Source organism: Tenrec ecaudatus, chromosome 7 (genome assembly GCF_050624435.1).
Source record: "Tenrec ecaudatus isolate mTenEca1 chromosome 7, mTenEca1.hap1, whole genome shotgun sequence".
Classification (NCBI taxonomy): Eukaryota; Metazoa; Chordata; class Mammalia; order Afrosoricida; family Tenrecidae; genus Tenrec; species Tenrec ecaudatus.
In genome coordinates, this window is record NC_134536.1 from 1,830,899 (window position 1) to 1,857,948 (window position 27,050).

A 27,050-nucleotide genomic window follows, 5' to 3' on the forward strand; every position below is an offset into this window, starting at 1 on the left:
TGGTTCATTCAAAGGTCTTTCTTCCCCCAGAACCAGTTCAAAGCAGGCAGAACTGCAGCCAGAGCACAAAGCACGCCACAAGGGGATGACGCCACCTGTCCCCGGTTGCAGTTCCTCAGGGAGGAGGCTGACATGGCAGCCGTGGTTACCCACCCCTGTTTGTGCCTGGGGCCGCGGGCCACCAGGCTCCCGTCCACGGTTCTCTTGGTCAGAGCCTGGTCCTGGCCTGGATCCACAAACTTGAACACATGCAGCGACCCGAACTGGACCTTCATGCCGCTCTGCAGCATGGTCGTCTCTGAGAGGCGCTGGCCTTCCACGTACGTCTCAGCATCCATGCTCCTGGGTGTCACAGTCACCACGCCGTCCATGTTTGTGAGGTCACAGTGATGGGGTTGGATGCCAGGGCCAAAGAGCTGCAGGGGATCAGAGTGATGTCACCCCAAGTGCCCACCGCTGTCTCAGACCTCCATGGTGAGCCTCGCTGGAGCCCCAGAGAGGCTGTTTGTGAGCACATGTGCATACACATGTGTCTATCTCCCAGTTGTATCAAACGAATTCAGCATGAAAAATAAAGCAATTTATTTCTATCACCCAGTGGCTTGACTTCAGGCATATCTCCCTTGTCCATTAAAAAGCAGGCAGTCACTTTTAAAAGGCTATTCTAGTTAGCTGGGACATAGTCTCAGAGGGCCAGGACTGCGCACCTGGTGTGGGGATCGTGGAGCCCGGCACCTCACCTTGGAGAGTACCATCTGCCCTCCTCCCTCCCGAGCTCGGGCCCCCACTTCCAACCCCCGGACTGCAGTGCACACCGTAGGCCTGTCTGCACGCTGTCTGATCAGGGCCAGGTCACAGGGAAGGAAAGTTCCGCCCAGCGGACCCCACCCCCACCCCCATACACACAGGCAGGGACACTCACCTGGATGGAGTTGTCCTCAAACCTCTCTGTTCCCACCTCAGTGACACTCAGCTGCAGGCGGTAGAGCTTTGGCTTGTCCCTGGAATCGGAGCCATCTGGAGAGGAGGAGAGCAAAGCTGGGCCATGGGCCGAGACCATAGGCAGTGACACGGCAAGGCCCACTTCCTCTGGGTGGCTTTCCAACTGCTCCCACTGGATGTCATGTGCGTTAGCAAACATGACACAGAACTCGCCAAGTGAGGAACAGGTGCGTGTGCTGTCTGTCTCTGCTGTCCGGGATGTTTCCACCCACCCCCTCACTCACAGGACTCTAAGCTCAGAGAGGAAAAGAGTGGGTCTCCCAGAGGGGTGCCCTGGCTGTTCTCAGTGGTTCCTCCTCCTGCACACTGCATCCTACAAGCGCAGGCTTGGCCAACTGTGACAACGGCAGGTTGTGCCGAGTTCCGGAATGGGGCCACCTGCTGGGGCACATAGGGCATGACAGGTAGACTCTGCAGCGGACGGCACCCCGAGGGCTTCCCTGCCCAGCGGAGGCCAGCAAAGACCCCAGGCTGTCTGCTTTCCTTTAAACTGCACCCCTGCTGGGGGAAGGTTCTGCTCGGGAATCACTTGGGGGCACCATTTGTCACACGTGGGTACCAGGCCCCCTGTGCCCAACAGGCTCTGATTCGGCCGAGGTCCCTGAGGCCCCCGCAAAGACTCGGCACTGAAAATGGAGAGACACACTCCAACGGAGGTATGAGACACAGTGACTGTAGGTGGAAACAAACCCCCCAGATAGGAGGGCATGAACAGGTACATGTGCTGAGGGCGACCGTGTAGCCCGTTAGGACGACGCTGGCTGCGCCTGGGCTCTGGGCCGAGCGGGGCCTAAGGACCCGGGGCCCCACCCAGGGAAGGCGCTGAAACCCATGCCCCCTTCCTCCCCTCCCGGCTTCCTCCAGTTCAAGGGCTCGCAGGCCCCCGAGGACAGACCCCCAGGCAGGTCTTCCTCTCCGTTCCTCTTGCTCTCTCTCCACCTTGGGACAGCACCCAGGGCCTGGTTTGATTTGGAAGAAACGGAGGAGGGGGAGGGGGCAGTGGGGGGGAGATGGGGCCACCACATTCTTCTGGACAGAGCTGTTTTCCACGTACTCCGTGGACAGCACAGAGTGGCACTGGAAGCCACACCCCAGCTCTTCTTCCTCTTACAACAGGGACCCCACACGTAGTTCATCTGGCCCCAAGGACCCTCCCTCAAGCCCTCCTCTCCCTCGGTGTGAGTGCCAGGGACCTGAATGACACTGACCCCACGAGGCAGAGCCGGACTGCCCTCCAGGCTCTCACAGGCGGCCATATTTACAGGAAAGGGAACTCGGCTGCGGGCCGCAGGGCCTGCAATTCACACCCAGCAGCTGCTCCACAAGACCAAGCTCTGAACCCTGCAGGGCAGGCCTGCCCATCCTACAGGGCCCCCACGAGTCAGAATCCACTGCATGCTTGTACATGTTGTCTGGGGAGCCTGGTGGTGCAGCGGCTAAGCGTCTGCTGTGAATCTGGCGAGAACCCCCAGACACCCTTCAGGAAAAGGAGGTGCCAGGCAGCTTCCACAGATTCTGAGGATACCCTGTAGAACAGTCCTGCCGAGGAGAGCTGCCCAGGTCACCAGCCCCTGCTCTGTGACCACAAGGCCATGTCCCAGTGGAAGGGGGGGACTATGTTGTAGGGACCAGCAGTGACCAGTGAGGGAACTGCCCCCCAAAATCTAAGTCCCCTCAAATTGAATTAGCAAGAAACACGGGACAAGAGGTCAAGCTGAGAACGACGCTCACAAACTCACACACACAATAGCAGCTCCGCACGACCCCTCTCTCACAAGCAAGCGGGAAAACAAAACCAGAAGAGCAATTTCAGCAATAAAATCTTCCAATTTAAAAACACAGACACTGTATGCACGCCTGAAGATCAAAGTGGTAACAAACGAAGCAAGGGAGCACGGACAGGCACTCCATGCCTGGCTCCTCTGACGAAACACCCGTCTGTTGGTCAGGTCAGAGGAAATCCTGCCAAGTCCCAGACGCTGAAAGGTCAGTGAAGCCGACAGACAGAGCTCAACAGGAAGCAAAATACCCAGCTGGATGGAGCACTGCTGGGTAGAACTGACAATGAGCATGGGTCTGTGTGAGGAGAAGTGGGCAAGATGGACGGACTGACACAGTGGCTGCAACAATGGGCTTAAACAGAACCACAGCTGTAAGGCTGGCACAGGACCAGTCGATGGGGCCGCTATGGGTCGGGACTGACCCCAAGCACCATCAACACCACCACGCTATTTAAGGAGGTCAGAGGACAGCCCAGAGTGACAGATGGCCTTCATGGAGTACACACCATCTCAGCCAGAGCTCAGGGGCGCCCAAGCAGATCCCTGGCAGTGGTGGGCAAGAGGGTGAGGGGGCCGGGATCAACAGGGAAGTGCCTCACTGCCAGGCTCCTGCCATCCCCCTCCTTCTTTCCCCACCCCACCCCACCCCACCCCACGTCCTGCAGTCGCTGGCCCACTGACACAGGGGCTTCTCCACAGAGAGCGGTGGTCACAGCTACAGCCACCTCTCACATGCCAGACCCCCAGGCCAAGCCCCTCCCCTTCCTCTCCGACCATAACGAAGGCAGCCTGCTGGGAAAGCTGGGGGTGGGGTGGAAGGCAGGAGGACACACCCAGTGCAAACACGGGAGAGGGGCCAGAGCCTGATGAGCAAGGAGAGGATGTGAGTGCGAGGACAGATGGCAGAGCAAGCGTACCTTCGTGAGGGTGGTAGCTGTAGCAGGCAAAGTGACTCCCTCTCCCTGGGTGGACGCAGGCAGCGCCAGCAGGGGGGCCGTAGAGCAGGCGCAGGAGGAGGAGAGAAAAGACACAGACACGTGTGAAAGTGTGGCGAGGAAGGGGGTGCTGGCCGGCCAGCCGAGGGAGGGCCCCAGCATGCCAGGCTGCCAGAGCGTGGTGGGGGCACAGTGCAGGCCGGACCAGTAGCCACAACTTGCAGCCCCATGGACACACCTCCACCAGAGCTACCAGAGAGCAGTTGGGCGAGGGACAGCTGTGAGGTGTCTTGGGACTCCCCTGACAGAGAGGAAAAGAGAAGGTGGGGTGGCGGTGAGCAGGCCAGGTGACAAGACTTGGCTTTGACAGCCACAGCCCTCAGAACGGGCGGGCGGGCAGGCAAGGCTGGGGGGCAGCTGTCTCCAGGGCAATGAGAACCACTGCCGCCTGCTCTGCTCACTCACTCTGCGGGGCTCATGTGCTGGGGTGAGGGTCCCCGCAGGCCAGTCCCAGGTCCATCTGCCCTGCGGACTAACCCTCTGCAACCTTCACAAGGAAAAGAGCCACTGCTTGGAAGCATCCTGGGAGGACTCTCCGTGCCGTGCCAGGCCCAGTGCCTTGGACAGATCCTTGCAAACCTCTGTGCTGGAAAGCACATGACTTGCTCCGTGTGGCTGCAATGGCTGCAGAGCAGCTCGCAGTGCCTGGCATGCCCTGGGCTGTGTGCATGTGCAGCGGCAGGCCTGGGGCCTGGACTGAGCTCTCTAGCCAGGGGCTGAGGGACAAGGCTGCGCATTTCTCACAGACAGTCAGGGGCATCTCGTTGTGATTTGGCATAAAGGTTACTCCCTGCAGCCACAGTGCCACGTCCCGGCCACCACAGAGGCCACCTCACAGTGGGTCGGCCATCTCCTGGCTGGTATCACTCACCATGACTTCATCAAAACAGCCCTCTCAACTGTGAGAGCCCAGTCTGACCTCCACACAGCATATACCGTATCCGTCACGCGGGGAAGCACAGGCCTGGCCAGGGCTCCCAACTAGTGGGGAGTGGGGGAGCGCAGGGGCGGGGACAGCAGTCACTGGCCGAGTTCTGCACACATGCGCAAAGAGCACACAGGGAAAATGACCTGTCGGCGGTCGGGGGTGACTCCAGCCGAGATCCAGCTCAGGACAAGAGGCCTGGCTTAGAGAGGTCGAAGGTCATACTATCTGGAGGGCTAACATGAACAACCCTCGGCCAAGCCTCATTCCCAAACAGATGCCTGCTTCCAGAAGATCGCTGTCTTTACACACAGTGGCCGTGCACTACACAATGGCTGGAGAGCCTATGTGTGCACATATTCTACACATACACACACGTACACTCATGTGCTATAGCCGTCTATTCAAGCTGCACCAAGAGGTTGAGTACATGCATATGCACACACACACGTATACATGCATGTACATTATGTTTCTATTCAATCGGTCCAAGAGAAGCAAATTCTAATCTGTTCACTTTAACCAGACGGTTTTACTAAGATTGTTTTGGAAAACAACTTTAAAGAGAGCCGAACTTTCCAACCTTCCCTGCAACCCCTCTCTCTGCACTGTGTTCAAACTGGTGTCTGGGTGCTGATCTTTCCACGGAGCCTCCTCTGACCCAAGCTGTGTGTTGTCTGCAGTGTAATGGCACACCGAGGGCCCCCTCCTCAGCGCCACTCAGCAGGAAGAGAGCGGGTCAGCGTGAAACTGGCCCTCATGCCTGCCCGTTCTCGCTGGGCGCCCCGGCTCTCACCTGGGCTCAGCTCCACCAAGTAGGGCAGCTTCTCGGGAGGCAGGGTGGAGCCATAGGCGGAGCCGTCGGCCCTCTCCTTCCCCTTGAGGGGCCTGCCGTCTACCTGCTTCCTGGCTTTCTTTGGGATGTGGTCTGGTGGCCTCCTCTTCAGCTGGAAGACGAGAAGCCCTGGAAGTACAAGACAGTGGTCAGCAGCAGCCTCCAAAAACATCGTACCAAGCCCAGGGTGCTGGCTGACACGCCACCAGAAACCTTTCGCAGGGAGACCACACCGCCTCTACATGGGGGATAAGATGCCCCGCAGTGAAGCCCCGAGGGCTGCTTTCAATGAGCAGCTGGTAGGCGTAGTCTGTGTTAAAATCTCAGAGTGGCTGTGGATCAGAAGGGACTAGGCAGCAGCAAGTCAGGTATGGAAACAGGCCCTTCGTTCAATGACGAAGGCCCACAGCACCTTTTGTGCCCATTGGCCACATCCTCACCTGAGGGACCCAAGGCGCAGCAGCTCATCATGGGCCTGCTGACCACAGACGGTCCCTCGTGAGGAAGCTGTGGCAGTGGTCAGCCCCACGGGCTGCATGCTGCCCCACAGGCTCTGCATCAGAATGGGCAGTGAGTGGAAGTGAGGGGGAGAGGGTGTGCGCGCACGCACACGCAAGGGGCTTCCAAACATTCCAAGAAAAATGCAGATCTTGGAATTCCCTTTTTTCCATGACCTCTGAGAAGCCCTATTGCCTAAATACCGTCATTCTAATTAGCTTGATTATTAATTGACCTCTCCAAGAATTTGAAGCAATTTGACTTTAGCAGAATCAAGTTTAACTTCATACAGTCCAGGAATAAAATGCTAAAAGAGTATTTTAAAATAAGTTATAAAACATCCCAACGAAACAAAAGCCTTGTGTGAGTGAACATTCATATGTATGTTAACACCAAGGCCACTGGGGGGCAGCAGTCAGCTGGCGCCCGCAGGGGATGCCAGGTCTGAAGCCCTGGGAGCCCAGTGTTGCCCACCCAGCCAATCCATGCAGATGTCACTGGGTCTACTGGGGCCAGCAAGCAGTAGTCGTCTTCCAGACACACAGTGGAGAAGCCCTTCTAACTGCAGCATTACAGCCTGCCCACATCCTCCCTCAAGAATGGGGCGGGCTCCGAGGGGAGTGGCCGAGCCCGGGACAAGGGAACCTATCAGCAGCAGTTATTCAACACGTGGTCACCACCAAGGTCAAAAGCATCAAGGCCAGCTCCCCCGGGTACACCAAGGAGGAGCTGGGTGGACCCAGCAGGAGGGAGCCACGGAGACACGCACCTTTGTCGCTGGGCCACTCCCGGAAGATCTGTAGAGGACATTCGTCGTCGTCCAGGATCATCTCCTTAGCACCTTTCTCGTCAGAGTGCTGAGCGCCAGGAGGCAGCATCACCTGAAAACCAGCACACAGCAACGCTGACCCACGTGTGCCACGCAGAGCTACAAGCAGGGCGCACACCGACCTAAGAAGGCTCTCAACCTGCATGGTCGGCAGTCACTGCAGAATTAAAACCAGTCAGCACGACCTCCAGTGACAAGCTGGGCAGATGCCATTCGACTGCCTGCCTCCTTGGCCCCCAGAGACACGTTTTAGACACGTCTACACGGACAGACTGTGGGGCTGACTCCCGAGTGACTATAGCAAACTCGTCTCTTCAAGTCCACACTATTTTCACAGGGGCTCCCTCCCGTTGGCGGACGTCCCTCAGGAGGCAGCCCACACCGACAGAAAAAGGGCTCATCTCTTCTCTTCCTCACGCTGTCATCTGGTTGGGGAGACGCATTACAGCACTACATGCAGTGCCTGCCTGCTTGGAGTGGGTCCCAGTGGAGATGCTAACCACAAGGTTGGCAGTTTGAAACCACCATCGGCTCCTCAGGAAGCAGAAGAGGCTTTCTGCTCCCATACAGACTGGCAGCCTCAGGAGTCCAGGGGCAGGTCCACTCAGTCAGCCCAGAGGGTCACTATGCGTCTGCATGGACTAGGTGGCATCGTGACGCTGTGCTGGCCCCCCTGAAGCACCTGCCGCCACAAGGGGGAGACGCACTCTCACTCGTTAACCTGGGATGGCCTTCACCGGTCTCAGAAACAAGCCGTCACTCACATCCATCTCCCAGATTCCAGAGCTCTCTGGCTGCTTGTCATCTCTTTGCCTGCTCTCTTTATCCTTACAGTGTTTTATTTCTCTTTAATTTATTATTCTTTTGTCTCATCTATTTTCCGCTAAAAGTTGGCTCTAGCCATAAAACCAAGCACCTATCAGATAATGATTTTAATGAGTGACTATCACAGTATTTCAGCTGCAGTTATCCAGGGGGTGGAGGCCAGCTTGGAACATTTTGTCGTACTGTGGTGGTGTGTGTGTTGCTGGAAGCTGTGTCACTGGTATTTTGAATGTCAGCAGGGTCACCCAAAGTGAACAGGTGTAGGCAGAGCTTCCAGACAATGAAGGACTCAGCCCCCCACTCCAGAGGGAGCCGCCGAGAACCTTACGCATAGCTTTGAAGCGTTTTCAAACACTGAAAGCCTAAAAGGAAGCAGCACATTGTCAGAGATCCTGCTGGAGGGTGGGCCCCTCAAGTTCGAGGGCACGCAAAATGTGACTGGTGGTTTCTTGGAGGGGACGGGAGTCTAGCGAAGCCTGTGGGAGAGGCGCCTCAGGGGTCTTCCTGTGCTGATGGGCAAGATTCACGGTCAACAGAAACAGCTCCTAAGACCTTCTCGTGATCACAACGGAATGTGCGAAGGACGGATGCGGGGCAATCGGAAGGTCGCAATCGAAACGCAATGCATGAGGAGCGAGATCCAAGGCATTAGTGAACTGAGACGTGACTGGTGCTGGCCACTTGGAATCAGAACATGGCGGGGCAGGACACAATCAGGAAGAAGGGCCTGGCCTTCATCGTCAGAAAGGAGCTAGATGAACCCATCATGAAGAGCAATGCGATCTGTGATCGGGTTATAACTATCTGCCTTCAGGGAAATCCAATCAATACAACGATTACTCGATTCCATGCACCAACCACTTACTAAAGCTAGTGAAGAAACTGAAGAATGCGACCAAGGACCTCAGTCGGAAACTGATCAAACATGCATATCAAGATGCAGTGACGGTTATTGGTGATCGGAGTGCAGAAGTTGGAAACAAAGAGGAAGGAACCCATCGTTGGAAAAGATGGACTTGGTGATAGAAATGAAGCTGGAGATCACATGACAGAATTTTGCAAAACCAACGAGTAAGTGTGGCATGGGGAGGAAATCGGCAGAGGCCCAAAAGTGACCCAAGGCCACCGCTCTGGCCAGGCAAGTCCTCCTTCGCTGACCACTGGCACAGTACTGCCCTGAGGGGCTACTGACCCGGGCGATGCAGTAGTCCCGAGGACTGTCCTTCTCCAGGCCGTACTTCTCCAGAGCTTCAACCACAGCAAAGTCGGCGGTGTCGGTTGTCGACAGCAGGATTGTCTTGTAGGGAATGTTTGGTTTTAAACTGTCTGCATAGATCCGCAGTGTTCCACCTGAAGAACAACAACATCGCCATGTTTTTCAGCACACGTTCACAGCAAATGAATCACGGTAAAAACAGACCTCGTGATCCCCCAGTGGATGGTCACACAGCTTTCACTGGACGGCAGGCCTGAGGACAGAGACCCACAGCAGCCCCGGGAGGAGGTGGTGCATGAATGATGCCGGCTGCCGGAAGAGACCCAGACTCACAAGGATGCCTCTCAAGCCAGAGCGGCGTCTCAGGGAAGCATCTACCATTACTGCACAGGGGAAGCGTGGACTGAAACATCTGGTGTTCCTTCTCCCACTCTGCTTTTCCACTCCTGTACTGACATGCTGGACCTGCTGGTGTTTTAAACTTTTGTGTGAATTGGATAGAGGTTTGAGAGCAGGTCAAGTCTTACATTGAACAATTCATACTCTCATTTCATTTCAATGTCCTCGATGAGATGGCGCAGCCCACCCCCTTCCCTGGGTTTCCTGCTTCTCCAACCATCCGACTGGACTGCTGTCCGTGGGGAAAGGCTGCCCTGCCCTCTGATCTGAAAGGGCGGTCAATTGCATACCTCACAGTGAGACACTTTTCATGCACCTATTTTTAAAACATTTTTTCCAACTTCCTGATTACCCATCTTAATGGAAACTTCAGAATTCAGATAAGCTTAAATATTAACTACACTAAACGCCAATTTAGAAAACTAGAGCTAGGAAGCAGGAGGTGCTAGATTCCACAATCCAGTGTTTGCCACTGACACCCCTGCTGCCCGGTTACCTAACTTTAGGATCAGTGAACAAAAGCAACTTTTAAAAAAGACAAATGCCTAAAAGCAAAAGCAAAATGAAACAAATACACTTAATTGTGAACTACAGTGAAGATGAGACTTTCTGCTCCCGGTCTACTCGGTTGAGTTAGTTAGTTTATTGTGCCAACCTGGTCAATAAACACATGTGGGGTTAATTGAAGAGCAGAGGGATAAATGGCTCGGTGAGCCTAGCCTTTCAAGTTCAAGTTCTCAGGTCTCTTGCTTTGTAATGGTCAGACCAGGGTGCAACTACCTTAGCAGTTCCCTGCTTCAGCTGGCAAGGCTCACTTCCTGCAAGACATCCCCAAGGAGAAGCCACATGGATCTGCCCCGATGCAGCCCTGGGTGCTGGAGCATCCGTGTGGAGACCCCTGCCAGCGCTGAGATGCTTACAGATTCAATGTGTCGGCTTTCCTCCTGCAGTCTGCATTATTGCATCTGTTTTGTGAGATGGAGGAGGACTTTGTGGATTGGTGTTGGACATATGAGTTAATGTTGGACTTGTGGGCTTGGGCAGCACTGGGTTGGGATGTTTTCTTGATGTGCCCTTAACCTTTATATAAAACTCTCTCTTATACATGTTTCTGTGGATTTGTTTCTCTAATGTACCCAGACTAACACATCTGTCCTGTAGGGTCGCGATGAGCTGCAATCAGCTTGAAGCAGGCAGTCTGTCACTTTACATGTTTGGAGAAAAAGTTTGGGATAGAGCATGGGGCTGGGACAATAGTTTGGGAGTAAGGTGAAGCACAGGGAAGAGGCTTAGTACTCTGTCAAGACTTGGCAGTTCCACTCTGCCCTCCAGGGTCCCTGTGAGTCCAGTGGGTGAGCGGGTGAAGCATGGTCATTACATCACTCTCCCTCATCTTAGTGTGAACCTGATCTTTAACCTCAGCAGCCAGACTGGGGAGCACACTCAGGGACCTGGGTCGCCCCTTGGGGGAACAGAGCTCTTCTACTTCAGGCCACCCCAAGGAAGCACCTGCCTTAGGCACCTGTTTCTCACAGCAGCCAAGCCACGTACTTAAGGAGACCTGGTGGTGCAATGGTGACACCCTAAAGGGTGACAGGTCAACACCCCGCCCCCACCTCAGGGCCCCTGTGCAATCAGGTCGCTGTGCAGTCAACAAGTGGCGGCCTGGCCCCGAGCTGCAGCGCAGGCAGCCTGTCCTGTCCCTGCAATGCAGGGCGCTAGCGGCCCTCTCCCACTCATGCTGCCCACCTGAGTCTGGCCGCCCGTCCGAGCTGCGGAACTCCTGCATCCTCCTCTCCAGCTTCTGCTGCCGCCGGCGCTTCATCACTACCTCGGGGTTGGAGATGGTGCGTGTGAAGCTGGTCTCAGGCATGTCTTTGTACACCTCCGCAGCCAGGCGGGAGTTCTCGCTGGGGACACAATCAGCAGCCACCGGGTCAGGTCCGCACACAGCACACACCCTGCAGTAGCCCACTCTGACTCTCCTCCCAACTGCATGTCAGGGGCCTGCTGCGGGGCCCTACCTGAACCCACACAGTCTCCCTGAGGAGACTGAAGTGCAGACGGCCATGCAGCCTTGTGGAGCAGTGAGCCGAGGGGTGACGTCCGAGCACCTGAAATGTGTGCCTGGCTCGGTTGTTGTACCCACAATATTTCACATGTTCTAATTACTGAGTGATCGAGTGATCGTAAGATCATCTTCACATAGCCCAGCTTCCCTGACGACTTCTCAGCATTAAGACTGAGTCTGGTGAGAGGATGTAGGCCTGATGCACACCTTTCCTGACTGTAAGCCACGCAGTGTGCCCTTGTGCTGTTCGCACGACTGCCTCTTGATCCATGCACAAGTTCCAAATGAGCACAATTAAGTGCTCGGGAATTCCCATTCTTCCCAAAGCTCTTCATAGTTTGCTATGGTCCGCATAATCACATGCCTTTGTATAGTCAATGAAACACAGGCAAACCTCTTGCTGGTACTTTCTGCCTTCAGCAATGATGTCCCTTGTTCCATGTCCTCTCCGGAGCCTGTCCTGAACCTCCGGCAGCTCCCCGTTGATGTGCTGCTTCAGCAATCTTAGAAGTATCCTCAGCTAAATCTCACTCGCAAGTGATACTAACGCTTGGTCAGTTCCACAATTCGTTTCGTCAACTTTCTTTGGAATAAACACAAGTATGGCTCCTGTCCAGTTGACTGGCCTAGTAGCAGTCTTCCCATTTCCCGGCTTTGACTGGGGAGTGCTTCCAGTGCTGCATCAGGCTGTCGGACAACGTCAGTGGGCATGCGCCATTTTAGAGGCTTGTTTCTCACCAACACCTGCAGTGCAGCTTGGATTCCTGCTGTCAGTGACACTGGTTCTCCTTCACATGCTGCCTTTTGAAATGGGTGACGGTCAACCAATTCTTTTTGGTACGCTGGCTCTGTGTATTCTTTCCATCTTTGATGTCTCCTACGTCGTTCAATACTTTGCCCGTGGAATCGTTCAATATTACAACCTGATATTGCAAAACTGAGGCCGGAGTTTCTTCTCCGGTGTTTCACAGCTTGAGAAATGAAGTCTTCTTCTCACACATCCTTCCCCGGCTGCAAGGAGGCTCGGAGGGCTCGCGTGCCTGACACTTTGCTACCATGTTGTCAGAATGAGAAGCACAGGAGGCTGGCTGCTCCTACTCTCACTAGACAAGGTGGTGAAATAGAGGTGAACTCAAGGGCTTGCAAGCCACCACCCAAGGGCCACAAAAAAGACCTGGAAGTTGTAAATTGTGCCCTGAAAGAAAGCCATCCTTCTTGTACTGAAAGAGCTAATATTACTGAAAATCAAACCCAGAATCTTGACACTTGGGGTGAATACACATAGACACGCAATCAAGAGGCTGGGCACACTAAATTCCAATAAATTGACCCTGCCAATAGAAGCAGAACCTGTTGCTAGAAGCATTGAAGCCCCCACCCTCATCTGTGAGAGTGCCACGCTGCCAAGGGTGGTGCCTGGGGCGTTGCCTGGGCCAGCCCTAGAAGTGTACGTCTTAAGAGATGGTTGCCTGCTCCCAGGACCCAGCGCAGCCTCCATGTGCGCCTCTAGACCCACCCCTACACCAAAGAGCCAGAGCTGCCCTCCCAGGGAACTGCTGGCTTCACAGTGCAGCTTTCATAGTGAAGCAGTATAACTGCGTAAGTATTCGCTAACAAAAGGAAACAAATAGCATGCTTCTGAGAAAACAACCAACATCCCAACCACAAGAAAAATAAGGCACTAAATAATTTGATAAAAGCATGTCTTAAGATTTGAATAAGCCTTAACGAACTCTTAAGTATTGCTATTTTTCAAAACTTAAAACATTTCCCACTGGCTCCTAACTCTATGCTACCTCTTGGAATAGCATGTCAACTAGCTCTCTTGGGTACACTGACTCTATGGATTCTTTCCCGCTTCTTTGGACGCTTCCCGCGTTGTTCAACGTTCTGCACAGAGAGCCTCTCGAGACTGCAACTTGCAGCTTGAGCTTCTCTTCAGTGCTTGATGTATGCTGAGCATGCCCTTCGCTTGCCAGCCTCTGCTCTCTGCCCCTTCCGCCGTCACACTGTCCTGTCTTCTCAAGCAGCCCTTTGACCTTGTCTGCTTCGCGCGCTGATGGCATCGTTTCTCGCTGTCATCGAGAGCCCGTCTCAGAGTCTCTTCTGACATCACTTTGCCTTTCTTCCCAGCCTTCCTAGGATCTTCCGCTCTCCTTGTGCATGATGTTCTTTATGTCTTGTCACGAGTGTTCAATGAGTCAAATCTGTTCTTGAAATTCACGTGGGATAGGCTCAGGGCTGCATTTTGGCTCTTGTGGACTTGCTTTCATTGTCTTCATTTTCAATCAACTGATGCTCTGCTCCACAGTCAGCCCCTGGCCTCCCTCTGGCAGAGGATATGCAAGAATTGCAGACTTCAGCATGCATTACAACTCAATGGAAGGAAAACAAATATTCTTACAACTGGACCCAGAAATAACAACATGATAAACAGAGAAGACTGAAGCTGTCAGGGATTCTATGTGGCTTGGATCTAGAATCCATGCTCACGGAAGCAGCAGTGAAGAGCTCAAAGGATGCACTGCATGAGTTCAATCTGATCTCGCGAAGGTGTTACAGAGCACAGATGTCACTTAAAGGACTCCAGTGCACCCGACACAGGTCATTTTCATCAACCACCCCATAGGCATTTGCACGTTGGACACGGAAGTAGAAGAAAGAGCCGAGGCACCTGAATGATGGTGCTAGCCAAGTTCACTGAAGGTACCACAGACGGCCAGTAACACAAACCGATAGGCCTGGACCAAGGACAGACAGCATGCTCCTGAGAGGGGAGGATGGCGAGACTCCGTCTCATGTACGTTGGATGTGTTGTCAGCAGAGAGCAGCCCTGGAGAAGAGCATCATGCTTGGTAACGTGAACGGGCCACGGAAGAGGAAGATGCTTGATGAGAGACACAGTGGCCGCAACCACGGGTCAAACAAGGATGGAGCACATTGGCTCACAGGGTCTCTGAGGTACCTCCACTGCACGCGCCTTCCCCGGGACCTAAGTGTTCCCCAAAGGGCTCAGAGTCCACTCTCCCTGGTCAGTGTTTGCCATTGTCCACTGACAAATGGTCCAAATCTTCTTCACACACAGTCAATTATGAGAACGGACAAAGACTTGAAGAGAGACGTCATTCCAACCCGGGAACAGAACAGCCAGCAAGCGCGAGGAGGAGTGCAGCAGGGTTCAAGATAGAGCAGACTCATGCAGATAAAGACGGGAAAATGCTCGCTCTGAGGGAAGTAGGGAGGGAGGGAGGGAGGAGGTGGGCACGCAGCTCGCACTGGACTTTTCCCAGTGGCAGCCTGACCTGGGTGCCCAGCCCAGAGACGCTCCCAAGCCTGCCACCTTGCCATACTCCCAAAAGCATGCTGGGGGGGGGGGGGGGTACTCAGACGAGTGGTCCAAGGTCCAGCATCACCTGTGGTCTCAAGGAGCTGTGCCCAGGAACAGGTACACCCGGAGCGATGTGTAGGTTGGTACACTTGGAGCTGTTCCATGTCAGTGGCCCAGGTTCCCCACCCCCTTCAGAGCCCGGGACCCTATCCTGCGGGAGGCTCTGTCTGCACAAACGCAGGGCTTGTCCACGTGTCCGGAGGAAAGCAAGCGCCCACAGTGCCGCTCTTCTGACGGCTGCTTTCTCCTCTTGGAGAGTTTACACACTGGTTTTCTGAAATGCTCACACGCTTCTGTACTTCAGCCGTAAAAGGAAAGAAACAGGAGGTGAGACACGATCAGGCTACTGTGGCACACATGCGACACTGCAGTCAATGGGCTCAGGACAGAAGAGAAGGAGCCGCTGAAACGCCGCAGGGCTCCCCGACTCTCTCAAAGGAAGCTGGCACTCAGGCGATATCGGGCGAGCTCTCAGGCAGGCTGAGCAGGGCTACACGCCCCTCAGGAATACAAAGCACCATCGCACCAACTCGACAGGCCACCAACACTCAAAAGCAAAAGGACGGGCAGCCGAACAGGAAGAGGCTTCTGCCATGAGGGCCTGGGGCTTGCTGCTTTGCTCACAGTCAACTCAGACAGACAGACAGACAAACAGACACCCCCTCCCACACACACAAATGTTCACCAGTGTCTGCGGGTGGCAGATTGGCAAGGCTGTGGCACAGAGCTTTTTCCACGGACCCCGAGGCAGGCATGTTTGGGGGGGTATCTCACTAATACCCACAGGCCATATCCCTCAAAGCCCAGATGTGGGCACTCATGACTGCCTGTACCCTCCACACCTGCCTCAGGGCCCAGTCAGCTGCACGAAGAACTGAGGGTCCCCAGAGGTAACTTACATGTCCTCCGCCGGGAAGAGTCTGTCGTCCTTGTCAGATGCTTGTCGCAAGGCCTCCTTCTCCCGCTTCTTCTTCTCCTTCTTCTCCTTCTTCGACAGGGTCCTCTTGAAGTTCTGGATGACACCTTCTTTGTCCTGCTTTTCAGGCCCATTACTCTGAGCCTTCTGGTGAAAAGAACATCGTCACCACGTGGGCTGCGGCACACAATCAACCCCAGGATCTGCGATGGCCGAGCTGGTTCCACCCCCGCTGCGCCCAGGGCAGGGCCTCGGTATAAGGGAGCCAGGCACGGCACACACTGCACCCTCAGGGTGACATGAGCAAGCCAACCAAACCAGGAGCACTAAAGTCAGCAGGCACCCAGGGTGGGGCATGCAAACTGGCGGCCAGTGTGTGGAACACAGCCTGTGCATGGCGCAGCCATGGAAAGAACAGAGCCACTCTGCCTGCTGACCCTCTAGGTCAGAGGCTTCCCTGAAAGCCCACAGGATAGGCTGAGCAGCCATGGAAAGAACAGAGCCACTCTGCCTGCTGACCCTCTAGGTCAGAGGCTTCCCTGAAAGCCCACAGGATAGGCTGAGCAGCCATGGAAAGAACAGAGCCACTCTGCCTGCTGACCCTCTAGGTCAGAGGCTTCCCTGAAAGCCCACAGGATAGGCTGAGCAGCCATGGTCAGCCAGGCTAAAAGGTTTCTAGATCTTGCTTCTTCTTAGTTTACAGGTTAAACTACAAGCAGTCTCCACCAGCCGATGACACGGAAACAAATGACTGGTGCAGAACATTAGCGTTGCCTGGTCAGAATCAGGAATACTCAGAAAGAATGGGGACTGCAGTGGGAAGCTAACCGCCACCACTCTGTGGAGTTGGGCTGGGGACACACGACACCACGTGGTGCATGCTCATCTCCATCCCGGGACTCACAGCACAGCCCTCATCACTGGGAACCTGCCATTCTTAACTACACAAAAGAGACGTAGGTAGGGTAAACCCAGGTGGACAGGGGAGGTCTGTGTCCTTTCTCATTCCACAGGGATCTGCTGCTAAATTGGGTCAAAACCCCATTTTGGATGGCGGCCATTTAGCATGAAGCACTGACATCCCGCAAGCAAGGCTGACTGAAGGTAGTGGTGGTCTTGCCCCACACTGGCCAAAACATCCAACACACTCACTCCTCACGGCCCCACCGCCGCCTTAGCCACCGTTGTGCCTGAGGGCAATGGTGAGCAGTCTCCTGCCCAGCTGGTCTGCACATCATCAGGGATGCCTGGCTCCAAGGACGGCCGAGGAGCACAGTGGACAGTGGCAGCCGTGCTGGTGGGGCCGGTCCTCTGTGTCTGGGCAGTTCATTTAACTGAGGCTGACAGCTGGCAGCCATGTCCTCCACTTTGTGACCGATGTGGCCATGCACACTCATTTTCACAGAGGGACCTGGTCTTGGAGGAGAAGGTTCACGTATTCCTCAAAATATTCTTGACCTATGCGTTTGCTACGAGGCACTGGTACTGAATTCTAGGGTTGGGGGCCCCATGACTCGGTACAGAACTGCCATCCTTCTCAGTCACACCGCTGCTGCCGTCACGACATTCCAGGTGGAAAGTGTTAGAATGACTCTGCTCCATTCCCAACCTCGCCCTTGAAAATGAAAACGGTTTCAAGCAAACTTACTATGCTGTGCTAAGTAGGCTACTCAGCTCTGTTTTCCCATTTTGATTTTATTTGCGTGAGACAGCTTTTGAGTTGATAATCAGGGCAACGCTGGCAGTGACCATAGGTCTCTAGGTTAACAAAGACCTGCACCTGCGTCCTCTCAGCAAGGGGAAGCGACACCAGGCGCCGGCCGGATAGAGTAAGAGCCTGGCAGTGCCCTCTCACCATCTCTGGGGGGAGTGAGGGTAGGTGGCCAACACTGTGGAGGGTGCCCACCTTTGGCGGAATGGCATCGTTCTCATTCTTCAGAACAAATCTGCCCTCCCGGTCATCTTTGTTCCAATTCAACTGCACGACCAGAGGCTTCTCATCTATATCCAATCTTCTTTCTTCTTCAAAACATGAAAGGAACAAAGAATGGTGCCACGGTTACTTAGTGCCTGAGCCACCGTAACATGTTGCCACACACTTTCTTTCAGAAACATGCAATGCCGATGGTCCCAAACACCTACTGACAAACTAACACGTGTCACTCGGAGCTGCTGCGCTGCTCCCACACAGCCAGCCTGAGGGGTGCCAGAGACCATAGCCAGCTGCAGTCACAGCTCACAGACAGGGACGAGGGAGGGGCTCTCTGCACACCGCACGCCACCGCCACTGCGCTTGTGAACCTCCTCACAGCCTAGTTCCTCCCCAAACTGAAAAACCAAACTCACTGCCAGCGAGTTGATTCCGACTCATAGGGACCCTATAGGACAAAGTGGCACTGCCCCTGTGGGTGTCCAAGGCTCTTGACGAGAGTAGAAAGCCCCATTTTTCCCATGGCCCATGATTTAGCTCAGGAGCATGGTACCCACCAAGCCAGCACAGCTAGGACACTGGAGGGGACAAAGGGGCTCTGAAGGATGGGATGCCTGCCCCAAGGCCCAGAGCTGACTGGGTCTGTGGCCACACCACCCCCAGGGGGCTTCCTGCCAAAAAAGGGCTCACTAGGTGGGCACAGCCCATCCATTACCAGACACTCGGCATCAGCAACAACCAGGACAGTTGTGAGAATGCACGGCACAGCAGCCGTGTGTGCCCGGGAGTAGCAATGCTGAGGTGTGCGGGGACAAGTCACCAGGCTAGGAGGCGTGTCACCATGTGAGCGGCAGTTATGCGGGGAGGTGGTGAGGCAGGGAGGCGGCCGTCTTCAACTTTTGCACATCACAGGTTTTCAGAGACCTGGTCCTGGAACCGCACATCAGGAGGTGAAGAGGGGTGCATGACGTGTTGGCAGGGTCCCACAGGGTTTCCTGTGAGGTTTGTGCTTTAAGCATGCACCTCAGTCACACATGAGCTTTTCCTGAAAACGTACTTAACATCTCCAGACCTTGGGGTGCCTTGTGGTCTGGGTATCCATAGTCAAGACCCACTGCCGGCAGGGTTGGGTGAAGCTTGCCACATGATGAAAATATACAGTGAACACTCACCACTTACTTCTACGACCAATTCCACATTCAAGACTCCCCCTGCAGCTGCGCCCACCCCCACAGCACAGCACCCAATTGACGGCAGCAGCACGATGCAAGTGCCGCCCCAGGCTGAGACACACCGTGCTTGGCTCAGAGGCCCACGTGCCCCTTTCCTAGTGCCGTGGTCACGGTGAGAGGGAAGCACGGCCCTTCCCCTTTCATTGTGTGTGCCGCTCTCCATGGCCATGGCACCCTGGGTGCAGCACCAGCGCTCTGCAGCAGTGCTCGTCTGACCTACAGGGTCTCTAGGAGTCACCACCAGAACACTGAGGTGTGGGGGGCTTGGGACCCTGTGCAGGTCAGGATAGCTGTCACCAACCCACTGCACTGAGCACTGCACCGTGGGCCCCATGTCACTTGGGTGGGGGGGGGGGGATGTGGGGTCACATCACAAACCAAATAAAGAGGATTCAAAGAAAGAATATTAGTTTAGGGAGAAATTCAAAACTACTCAAATTGTAGGTGTCTAATTCCGATCTGCCATCATTACCTGGTGAGCAAACACTGAGTCAGTAGGAGGCCGGGAGTGCAGGCCCCTCCCTTGCTGTGGCACACTCACAGCCAGCCAAGGAGCCTAGGGGGCACCGTGGGATGAGCACTGGGCTGCGAACCCAAGGTCAGTGCAGTGGTTCAAGATTGAGTCTCAGAAACCTCCATTAGGGCACTGTCACCACATGTCAGAATCAACTCAATGGCAACGGGTTCTCAGTAAGGCAATGGAAAAATTCAACTTGAGAAACTCACCCACAATTGAGAATATTCGTCATGCTATTTTATTTTTGGCACTTTTATGTAGGTGGACATTCTCATACCGGAAAAATTAATCCATGAATGTGTCTCCCTTCCATGTTCCTATGAAGTGGTGTTTGGTCACACTTAAAATTCCACACATTATAAACAGGTGAGTCCACTTTCAAATGAACAAAGCAAGCTACCGGTCTGAAGTCTAGACAAGATGTTCCTGCTACATCACACACTCACCATGTTTAACTGTGCTACCCTCAAACTGCAACCTATACGCCATTACATACAACAATCCCCCAAAGCAGGCAGCATACTATATATGTTGTCACCTGTGGCGCTCCTGGAACTGTTACACAATTTTAATTATGAAGCGCCATGCCACTTTGGAGAAAGAAGCCCAAGGAAAATTAACGTATTTATATTCACTAGCTTTTAACTAAAATGCGTGTGGAAGTATGCATGGTCAATGCGCGCCTCACCTACTTTGGGCATGTGGGCAGGAGGGACCCATCTCTGGAGAAGGACACCATGCTTGGTCAAGCAGAAGGGGGTTGGTGTGAAAGGGGAAGGTTCTCGAGGGATGGGCGGGCCTCGTGGCTGTAGCAAGGGGCTCAGAGGTACAGGGACAGTGAGGGTGGTGTCCAGGTTGTACACAGGGTTGTACCTCTGCACCCTGCCACCAGCACCAGCAGCTCTGCCCCACACTGACCTCCGCTGACGTGCACCTCGTACAGCGAGTACTTCGGCGAGGACAGCATGCGCATGTCCGGCCGGAACTTCTCGGCCAGCGTCTCGATGACGTCCTGCGTGGTAGCAGTGCTGGAGACACGGATGCATTTCGTGGCGAAGTTCCCAGCAGCCTTATCTTGGAAGTAGAACCTCATCACTCCATGGAACTCCAAGTCCTGAAAGCAAACAAAAGGGGTCATCCTTGGAAAACTGCCCATCCGCAGAGTTGCTGTGGCTGATGGCAGAAGTGTTGAGGGCTATCCCCACCTCATCCATCCCCAAACCCTGCAGAGATGGCCTGGAGCAGTAGGTTTGGTCTCGGAATTGAACTTGGTCACTTGGGACAGTTGCTGACAACCTCTCCTTGCCTCTTGCCCGTGTGTAAAAGCCAGGCTGGACAGAGCCACCGTCAGTGACAGCTATGCAACACCCTAGCCACACAGGCCTGTGCGCACACACCCTGCTTGAAGACTTGGCTATTCGAACTCTAAAAGGTGAGGGCCGAACAAGTGTAGAGCAGCTGGTTGGCCCTAACCAGAAGGGACAGCTGCTTTGTGACCAGCAAGAGGGCTGTGTTCCTCCTGCCCCACCAAACCCACTCATGAGCTCAAACGTCAAAAGCACCAAGCAACCCAGTCCTGTGAACTGTCTGGACACAGCCAGGCAAAGCCATGGAGACTCCTCCAAACCGATTTCCAGTGGCAAAAAGGGTGATCGTGCATGAGCGCCTGCAGAACCCTCACTATATGGTGGGCGCCCCTGCCCTTGCTCCCTGGACTCTGACGCAGGCACAGCCACCACCTGTCACCAAAGGGCTTCTCTACCCACGCCAAGGACCCGGCTGCTCAGTTAAGATATGACAAAATAATAATAATTTATAAATTATCAAGGGTTCATGAGGGAGGAGGGAGCAGGGAGGGAGGGGAAAATAATGAAGAGCTGATACCAAAGGCTCAAGCAGAAAGCAAATGTTTTGAGAATGATGATGGTACTACATGTACAAATGTGGCTTGACACAATGGATATACGTATGGATTGTGTTAAGAGTTGTACATGTCCCCCAATAAAATGGGGCTCTCTCCAGCTCTGCAGGAGAAAGTTGAGGCTTTTGCTCCCATAAAGATGCAGCCTCAGAAGACCTCAGTGGCAGTTCTACCCTGGCCTAAAAGGTCCTTCATTAAGAGTTGGCATTGACTTATAACTCCAGGAGCAGATCTCCTCCGTGTGCGGGGCTCAAATCACTCAATGAAAAGTGGAACTGAGAGGTAAGGACATCTTCCCACAATGCCACTATTCGCTGATAAGAGCTTCAACCGCCGCACCACCGAGAAAGACCTAGCATGTGCACACGCAGACTTAGCAGCCAATCAGAGACCTGAGATATCTGAGCGCTGGCTAAGTCCAGAACCTGACCCGAGTCTGAGCCACACAGGGCAAAGGGTCTCTCCAACAGGCACCCTTCCGATGACCCTTACCATCAGGCTAGGAGGGCTTGGGGAGGGGGGGGAGCTGAAGACAAGGGATGGAGTGACTCACAGAACCCTCCCTGGATCTGAGGCTGGGGGAGGGGTGTGACAGCATCCTCCCACTGACCCTTCCTACAAGTGCAGGAGGACTTCTGGGAGGATCATTGGGGGCAGGGGTAAGACTGAGCACCCTCCCACTGACCCAGGCAGGTCCAGGAGGTAGGAGGGTGGAGTGAGAGTAACAGCGCCCTCTCACCAACCCTCACCACAGGTACAAGAGCAGTTTTGGGGGTGGGGGTGCCACAGCTGGCAGAACTGACCACCGCCACATGTACATACTGACACCTTGACTGTGAGAAGTCCATCCCTTACTGGGGTGTTGAGCACCTCGAAGGAGCCAGTCCGGTCAAGTTTCCCAGGCTGTTTACCTGCCAGCAGGGAGCAGACAGTCTGGTATCTGTCCCGGGGGGGTTGCTGTGGGCTTGACGCCCAGACCCTGTGGTCACAGCGCCCGCAGTATGAACCAAATGTGGGGAAGCACAAGAGCTGCAGTTCCTGGAGGCACAGACTCACACACATGCACACAAGGACCTAGGAGACAGCAGTCAGGTGGGGGTGATTTGGGAAGAAACATCGGAGGGGTCTCCAGCCACAGGACACTGCCCTACCCAACACTCCAGCACCCACCGGGCTCTCCCATCACCTTCCTTGCCTCCCCGCTCCTAGCAGTCAGGGCCCTGGACCCCAGGCCTTATCCACGAGTGCCGGGAACGTCTGTATGCTAGAACATCTTTTCAAGTCAAGACCACCTTTCTATCCCACAGCAGCCCTTTGGGTGTGGCTTTCCCAGGGCGCTGCTGCTCTGCTGTGGGAGGGGGAAGTGGCACAAAAGCATTGATAACTCCTTGTCCACCCAGTTTCCTGTCACCAGGAAAATGATTTTATCTAAGAATGACAGTAAAGAGACATGTTTATACTATCCAGATGATAAGTGACCGCAGTGTAGCTGGACACACCAGACTGCTGAGACACCAGTCAGTCACAGATGACACTTTACACAATGACTGACACACATATGCATGCTATTACGTAGGATGCTATTACACGGAGCACACATGCACACACGCGTGCACACATGCACACATGACCAAAGCGGGCAACCCATTTCTAGTCAACCATCACCACAGTGCCCAAAATCCCTGGGAGGTGGAATTAAACTTTTCAAAGCCCCTCATAAATTAACTATACTGTCGGCTGAACTAAAAGGGACTTCAGGAAGTTCTTCTTTTAAGGATCTAGATGTTTTTCATATTTAAATTCATAATTAGCTAACAAACACACACACTTCACCAGCTACCAACAAAAAAGATTCATGTTCAACATTTTCACTCTAACCAACAGAAAGCAAAATTGCTGAAGTTGAAATGACCCGACTAAAAGGGTTTCCATCACACTTTAGGCTGCATGGGCGGGCGTACAAGCCCCCAGGAGGAACAAATGACATTTTATTTTTGTTCCCTGGTGGTGCAGTGGGTTAAGTGCTGGATCCCGACCACAGGGTCAGCTGCTAGAAACCACCAAGCTGCTGAGAGGGAGAAAGATGAGGCCGCCTGTGCCCATAAAGCCTCCCAGCCTCAGAACCCCGAGAGAGCAGTGCTTGCCAGCCCGCCAGTCGCCCAGAAGGTCCCTCAGCTGTCACCGTGACAAAGGGAGAGAGATGCCCAGCTCCATCTCCATCCTCCCCCGGAGCCACGTGGGGTCTGAACCCTTCACTTTAACCGCTGTGTCACCATATGTGCTGGTGAAAACTCATTGTCACTGCTGCTAGTTGCCGTCAAGCTGCCTCTGGGTGGCTCTTGAGCCCGGAGCAGTTCAGCACTTCACCATGCGGACACTGGGGACAACGAGAGAAGTCAGGGAGGAGCAGGACATGCCCTTGTCATTGTCGGTACGGATGGGCAAGGCTAGGTTCTGTCTGTACCGTTCCCTGCAGTCCCTCCCACTGCCTGGCCATGCGGTCCAGTCAACTCATCCTCTTAGTCAGAGATGCTCAAGACGTAGCCCCTGTCCAACACCAGTATCTCTAGTCCCTGAGAACTTCGTGGGGAGCAGGCTGCACAGCGCGTGGGTTAAGCCAGAGTAAGCGAATGGCACAATGAGAAAGTATTCAGAAGAGCTACGTGAAATGCACAGACTCAGAGCCATGGTTTGAAGGCTTGCCACCAGGTGTGTCTGGAGTTCAGTGCTACACTTCCACAATCGTTCCCTGTTGCACAGGGCAGGGCAGAATGCCCGGGGCTTCTACGGCCCTGCCTGTATCTCTCGGGGAGCAGCAGCTGGCTGGGTGTAGACTGCTCATCTCTCCTTCTCTTGGTTAGCATGGGGTGTGTAACTATCGCACCACAACACTCTATCTTGCATATTATGTCGATCCAGACCCATTTTTGCTATCAACTGTACTGACATAAAGAAAATTCCGTTTTCCAAGCGTTCTGGATTTTAGAGTTGGGCACAAGACACTGGAGAGAACATCCTGGGAAGAAGGAACACTTACAGCAAGGAAGAAAAGGTAAAATTTTGAAAAGCAGCAGGCTGGCCCCCAGGGCTCTGTGTCACTGCTTGCCCAACAGCAGAGCCCAACACACGAGATCCCCCGAGACCCAGACTGTCCTTGCCATGCCCTGCCCTGCCAGGCTCACCCCTCCTGGCAAGCTCTCCCAGGCAGCCAGCAATGCAGACGGGTGCACTTGGCCTGCACAGCGCTCTCTAACAAACACACTTGCTAAAGTCAAGGGTCCTTGCTAAAGCACAAGAGGAAGAACCTGTAGGAGACCAGGGGTTGCGAGTGTGGGCAGGGTATCCGCCTGCTGTGCACAGGGCCACTGTGCGTCCAAGCTGGCTCCATGGTACCTGGATCCCACCCCCACGATCATCCACACGCATGCCTGTGCACTGTGTGCAGTGAGGATGGCTCACCACTCAGGAAATGCCTGGAAAACGAGGAAAGGCAGCTTTCAGGAGGAGAACACAAAGGGGTGAGCCAGCCCAGACACCCCTTTTGATGAATAAGACACCGTCCAGTGCCCACACCTGCAAGTGTAAATGAGGCAGCACCCAGGCCAAAAATGCAGCACGAAACATGCAGCTCACTGCTGCCTCCGCCCAAGGCCCTGACCACGCCTGTCCTAACTGCCAGCGTTCCACGTACAATGCAAACCTCAGGCAGGCTTCCCAGGGTCCCGAGAGGGCACAGGAGAACCACTAGCAGGTTTCCAAGGCTGTGGGTCTGGAGGCAGAAACCCCCAGCCTTCTCTTGTGGAGCCACTGGGGGTTTGAACAGCTGACCTTGCTGTAAGCTGCCCACCTGGTCGCCCACTACACCACCAGATTCCTTACTGCTAGCACCAGCTGCGGACTCCAGCTGACTTTCCGACAGTAACTCTGCTGCTGCTGCTGCTGCTGCTGCTGCTGCTGGATTCTGTGGGTCAGTCCATGCAACCGTGTGTGCTCCCAATTATTAGAGTTTCACAGGAATGCACTCCTGGCGTTAAAGAAGGCGTCCTTTCCCGTGCAAGCTCACTGGCCCCCATGTTCTCTATGCAGAGGCACACGTCGGTTGCTGTGGTTTCTGCTGCTAGGTGCCCTTCAGTTGGTTCCAACTCATAGCCACCCCATGTACAAGAGAAGGAAACATGGCCCCGTCCTGCGCCGTCCTCACCACAGAGCCCGTGGTTGCAGCCACACAATGAATCCATCTTGTCGAGGGACTTCCTCTTTTTCGCTATCCCTCCACTTTACCCAGCATACTGTCCTTCTCCAAACACTGGGCTCTTCCAATAACATGTCTGAAGCATGTGAGCCAGTCTCGCCATCCTCACAGGTAGCTAAGGAACATTCTTGGCTCTACTTCTTCCAAGACAAATTTATTTGTCCTTTTGGCAGTTTATGGTACTTCGATTCACATGCATTTTCCTTTGAGCCCTGGAAGGAGCCAAACAGCGCTCCTGTCCTAGTTTCCTTCGCTCAGGAGCCTGCAACAAAGATGGACACATCTTCTGCGGTTTACCCCTGGGTTTACTCTTACCTGTCTTGACCTGCATTCAAAGGGTGGTAGCTGTTGATGAATGAAGCAGAACACACAGCCTGGGGGCGGGAGGGGTGCCTAACGAAGGTTTCCTTTCTCTACTTCCTGGGCCCGCCTCGGGGCCAGATCAAATGAACTTCCTGTCTTACTTTGGGTCAATTTAAAGAAGGGGTTCTCACCCTCAGTATGACTCCCATTTGGGGCTGGGTAACTCTTGGTCTGAGGTTGTCCTGTGTCCTGAAGAAGAAAGATGACCACCTGGGACACTGGTGGCAGTGAGCTGGAAGCACCCTGGTGGCAGGAGTGGGTTTGGTCTCCTTGAATACTGGGGAGCTTTCACTCCATCCTTGGTCTCAGGCAGCTGGCCTCTGCTGACACAATCAGACACGGGTGCCCATCAGTGAGACATAGGCTGGCCCTGACTACATTTCCAACAGAGCAGGACCTCTTCAGCAGGCAGCCACAGGGGCTCTCCCTCCTCTAACAGACTCCAAGTCCACTCAGCTTTGAGCGGCTCACTTCTCTTCTGAGCACACGCGAGAGCAGCATCCTCCCTGCCTGAACCAGTTCCTGGAAATGACCCACAACGCCAGAGGCACTGCACTGGCCAGCCCTCGGGCAACACACCTGTGACTGCCCTGACTCCCACCCCCGGCCAGCACTCACTTTCTGGTGACAAGCTGGCCTACAGGGGACTCAGAGAACCCACAACCTCGAGTCCTTGTCCTGTTGGGATGCTCCCGATTTACTGGGTCAGCTGAGTTCGTTCAGACTGAGACACAGCCCTAGGAGATGGTGCTGAACTACATGTTGGGGCTTCCTGGCTGCAATCAGCAGGGAGGCAGCTCACCAGGTCTTTCTCCCATGGAGCCACTGAGTCTCCCAAGGAACAGCCGTTCCCCAGATTGGCATTCACCTGTTAGACAAGAATACCCTTTGGGTGTGCTAGCCGACTGCTTCCCGAGTCATCCATCGCGTACACGCAAGAACGCGATGAAAGAGATGAGCTCCCTGACAAAGCCCACATATATCAGGGCTCATGCACTTCCTTGACCCACAAACCTGGGAGCTTGCTTCCCCCCTTGCCCCCACTCCTCCCACAGAGGAAATGACATCAATATAAGTTCATGGTCCCTCTTGACTCCACAGCCTCCCCTCCCCTTCACCCAAGGGCAGATTCTCCTCCCCAACGTCTCCTCACCA

At 54.4% G+C, this 27,050-nt stretch overlaps 1 protein-coding gene across 8 annotated transcripts in view; it reads right to left on the reverse strand.

The window, feature by feature from the left end:
- The window catches only part of AFDN (afadin, adherens junction formation factor), a 99,942-nt gene that overhangs the window by 45,251 nt on the left and 27,641 nt on the right, over window positions 1-27,050 (reverse strand). For 3 of the 8 annotated variants that reach the window (XM_075554268.1, XM_075554262.1, XM_075554263.1), the window contains exons 2-10: window positions 20,278-20,473; window positions 17,587-17,702; window positions 15,664-15,827; window positions 11,055-11,215; window positions 8,883-9,040; window positions 6,806-6,917; window positions 5,500-5,667; window positions 923-1,017; window positions 154-416 (exon numbers count right to left, since the gene is read on the reverse strand). In XM_075554268.1, coding sequence (XP_075410383.1) covers window positions 154-416; window positions 923-1,017; window positions 5,500-5,667; window positions 6,806-6,917; window positions 8,883-9,040; window positions 11,055-11,215; window positions 15,664-15,827; window positions 17,587-17,702; window positions 20,278-20,473 — 1,433 coding nt within the window. The remainder of the gene's footprint in view (window positions 1-153; window positions 417-922; window positions 1,018-5,499; window positions 5,668-6,805; window positions 6,918-8,882; window positions 9,041-11,054; window positions 11,216-15,663; window positions 15,828-17,586; window positions 17,703-20,277; window positions 20,474-27,050) is intronic. The other 5 variants (XM_075554269.1, XM_075554267.1, XM_075554270.1 and 2 more) reach the window with 3 other exon arrangements.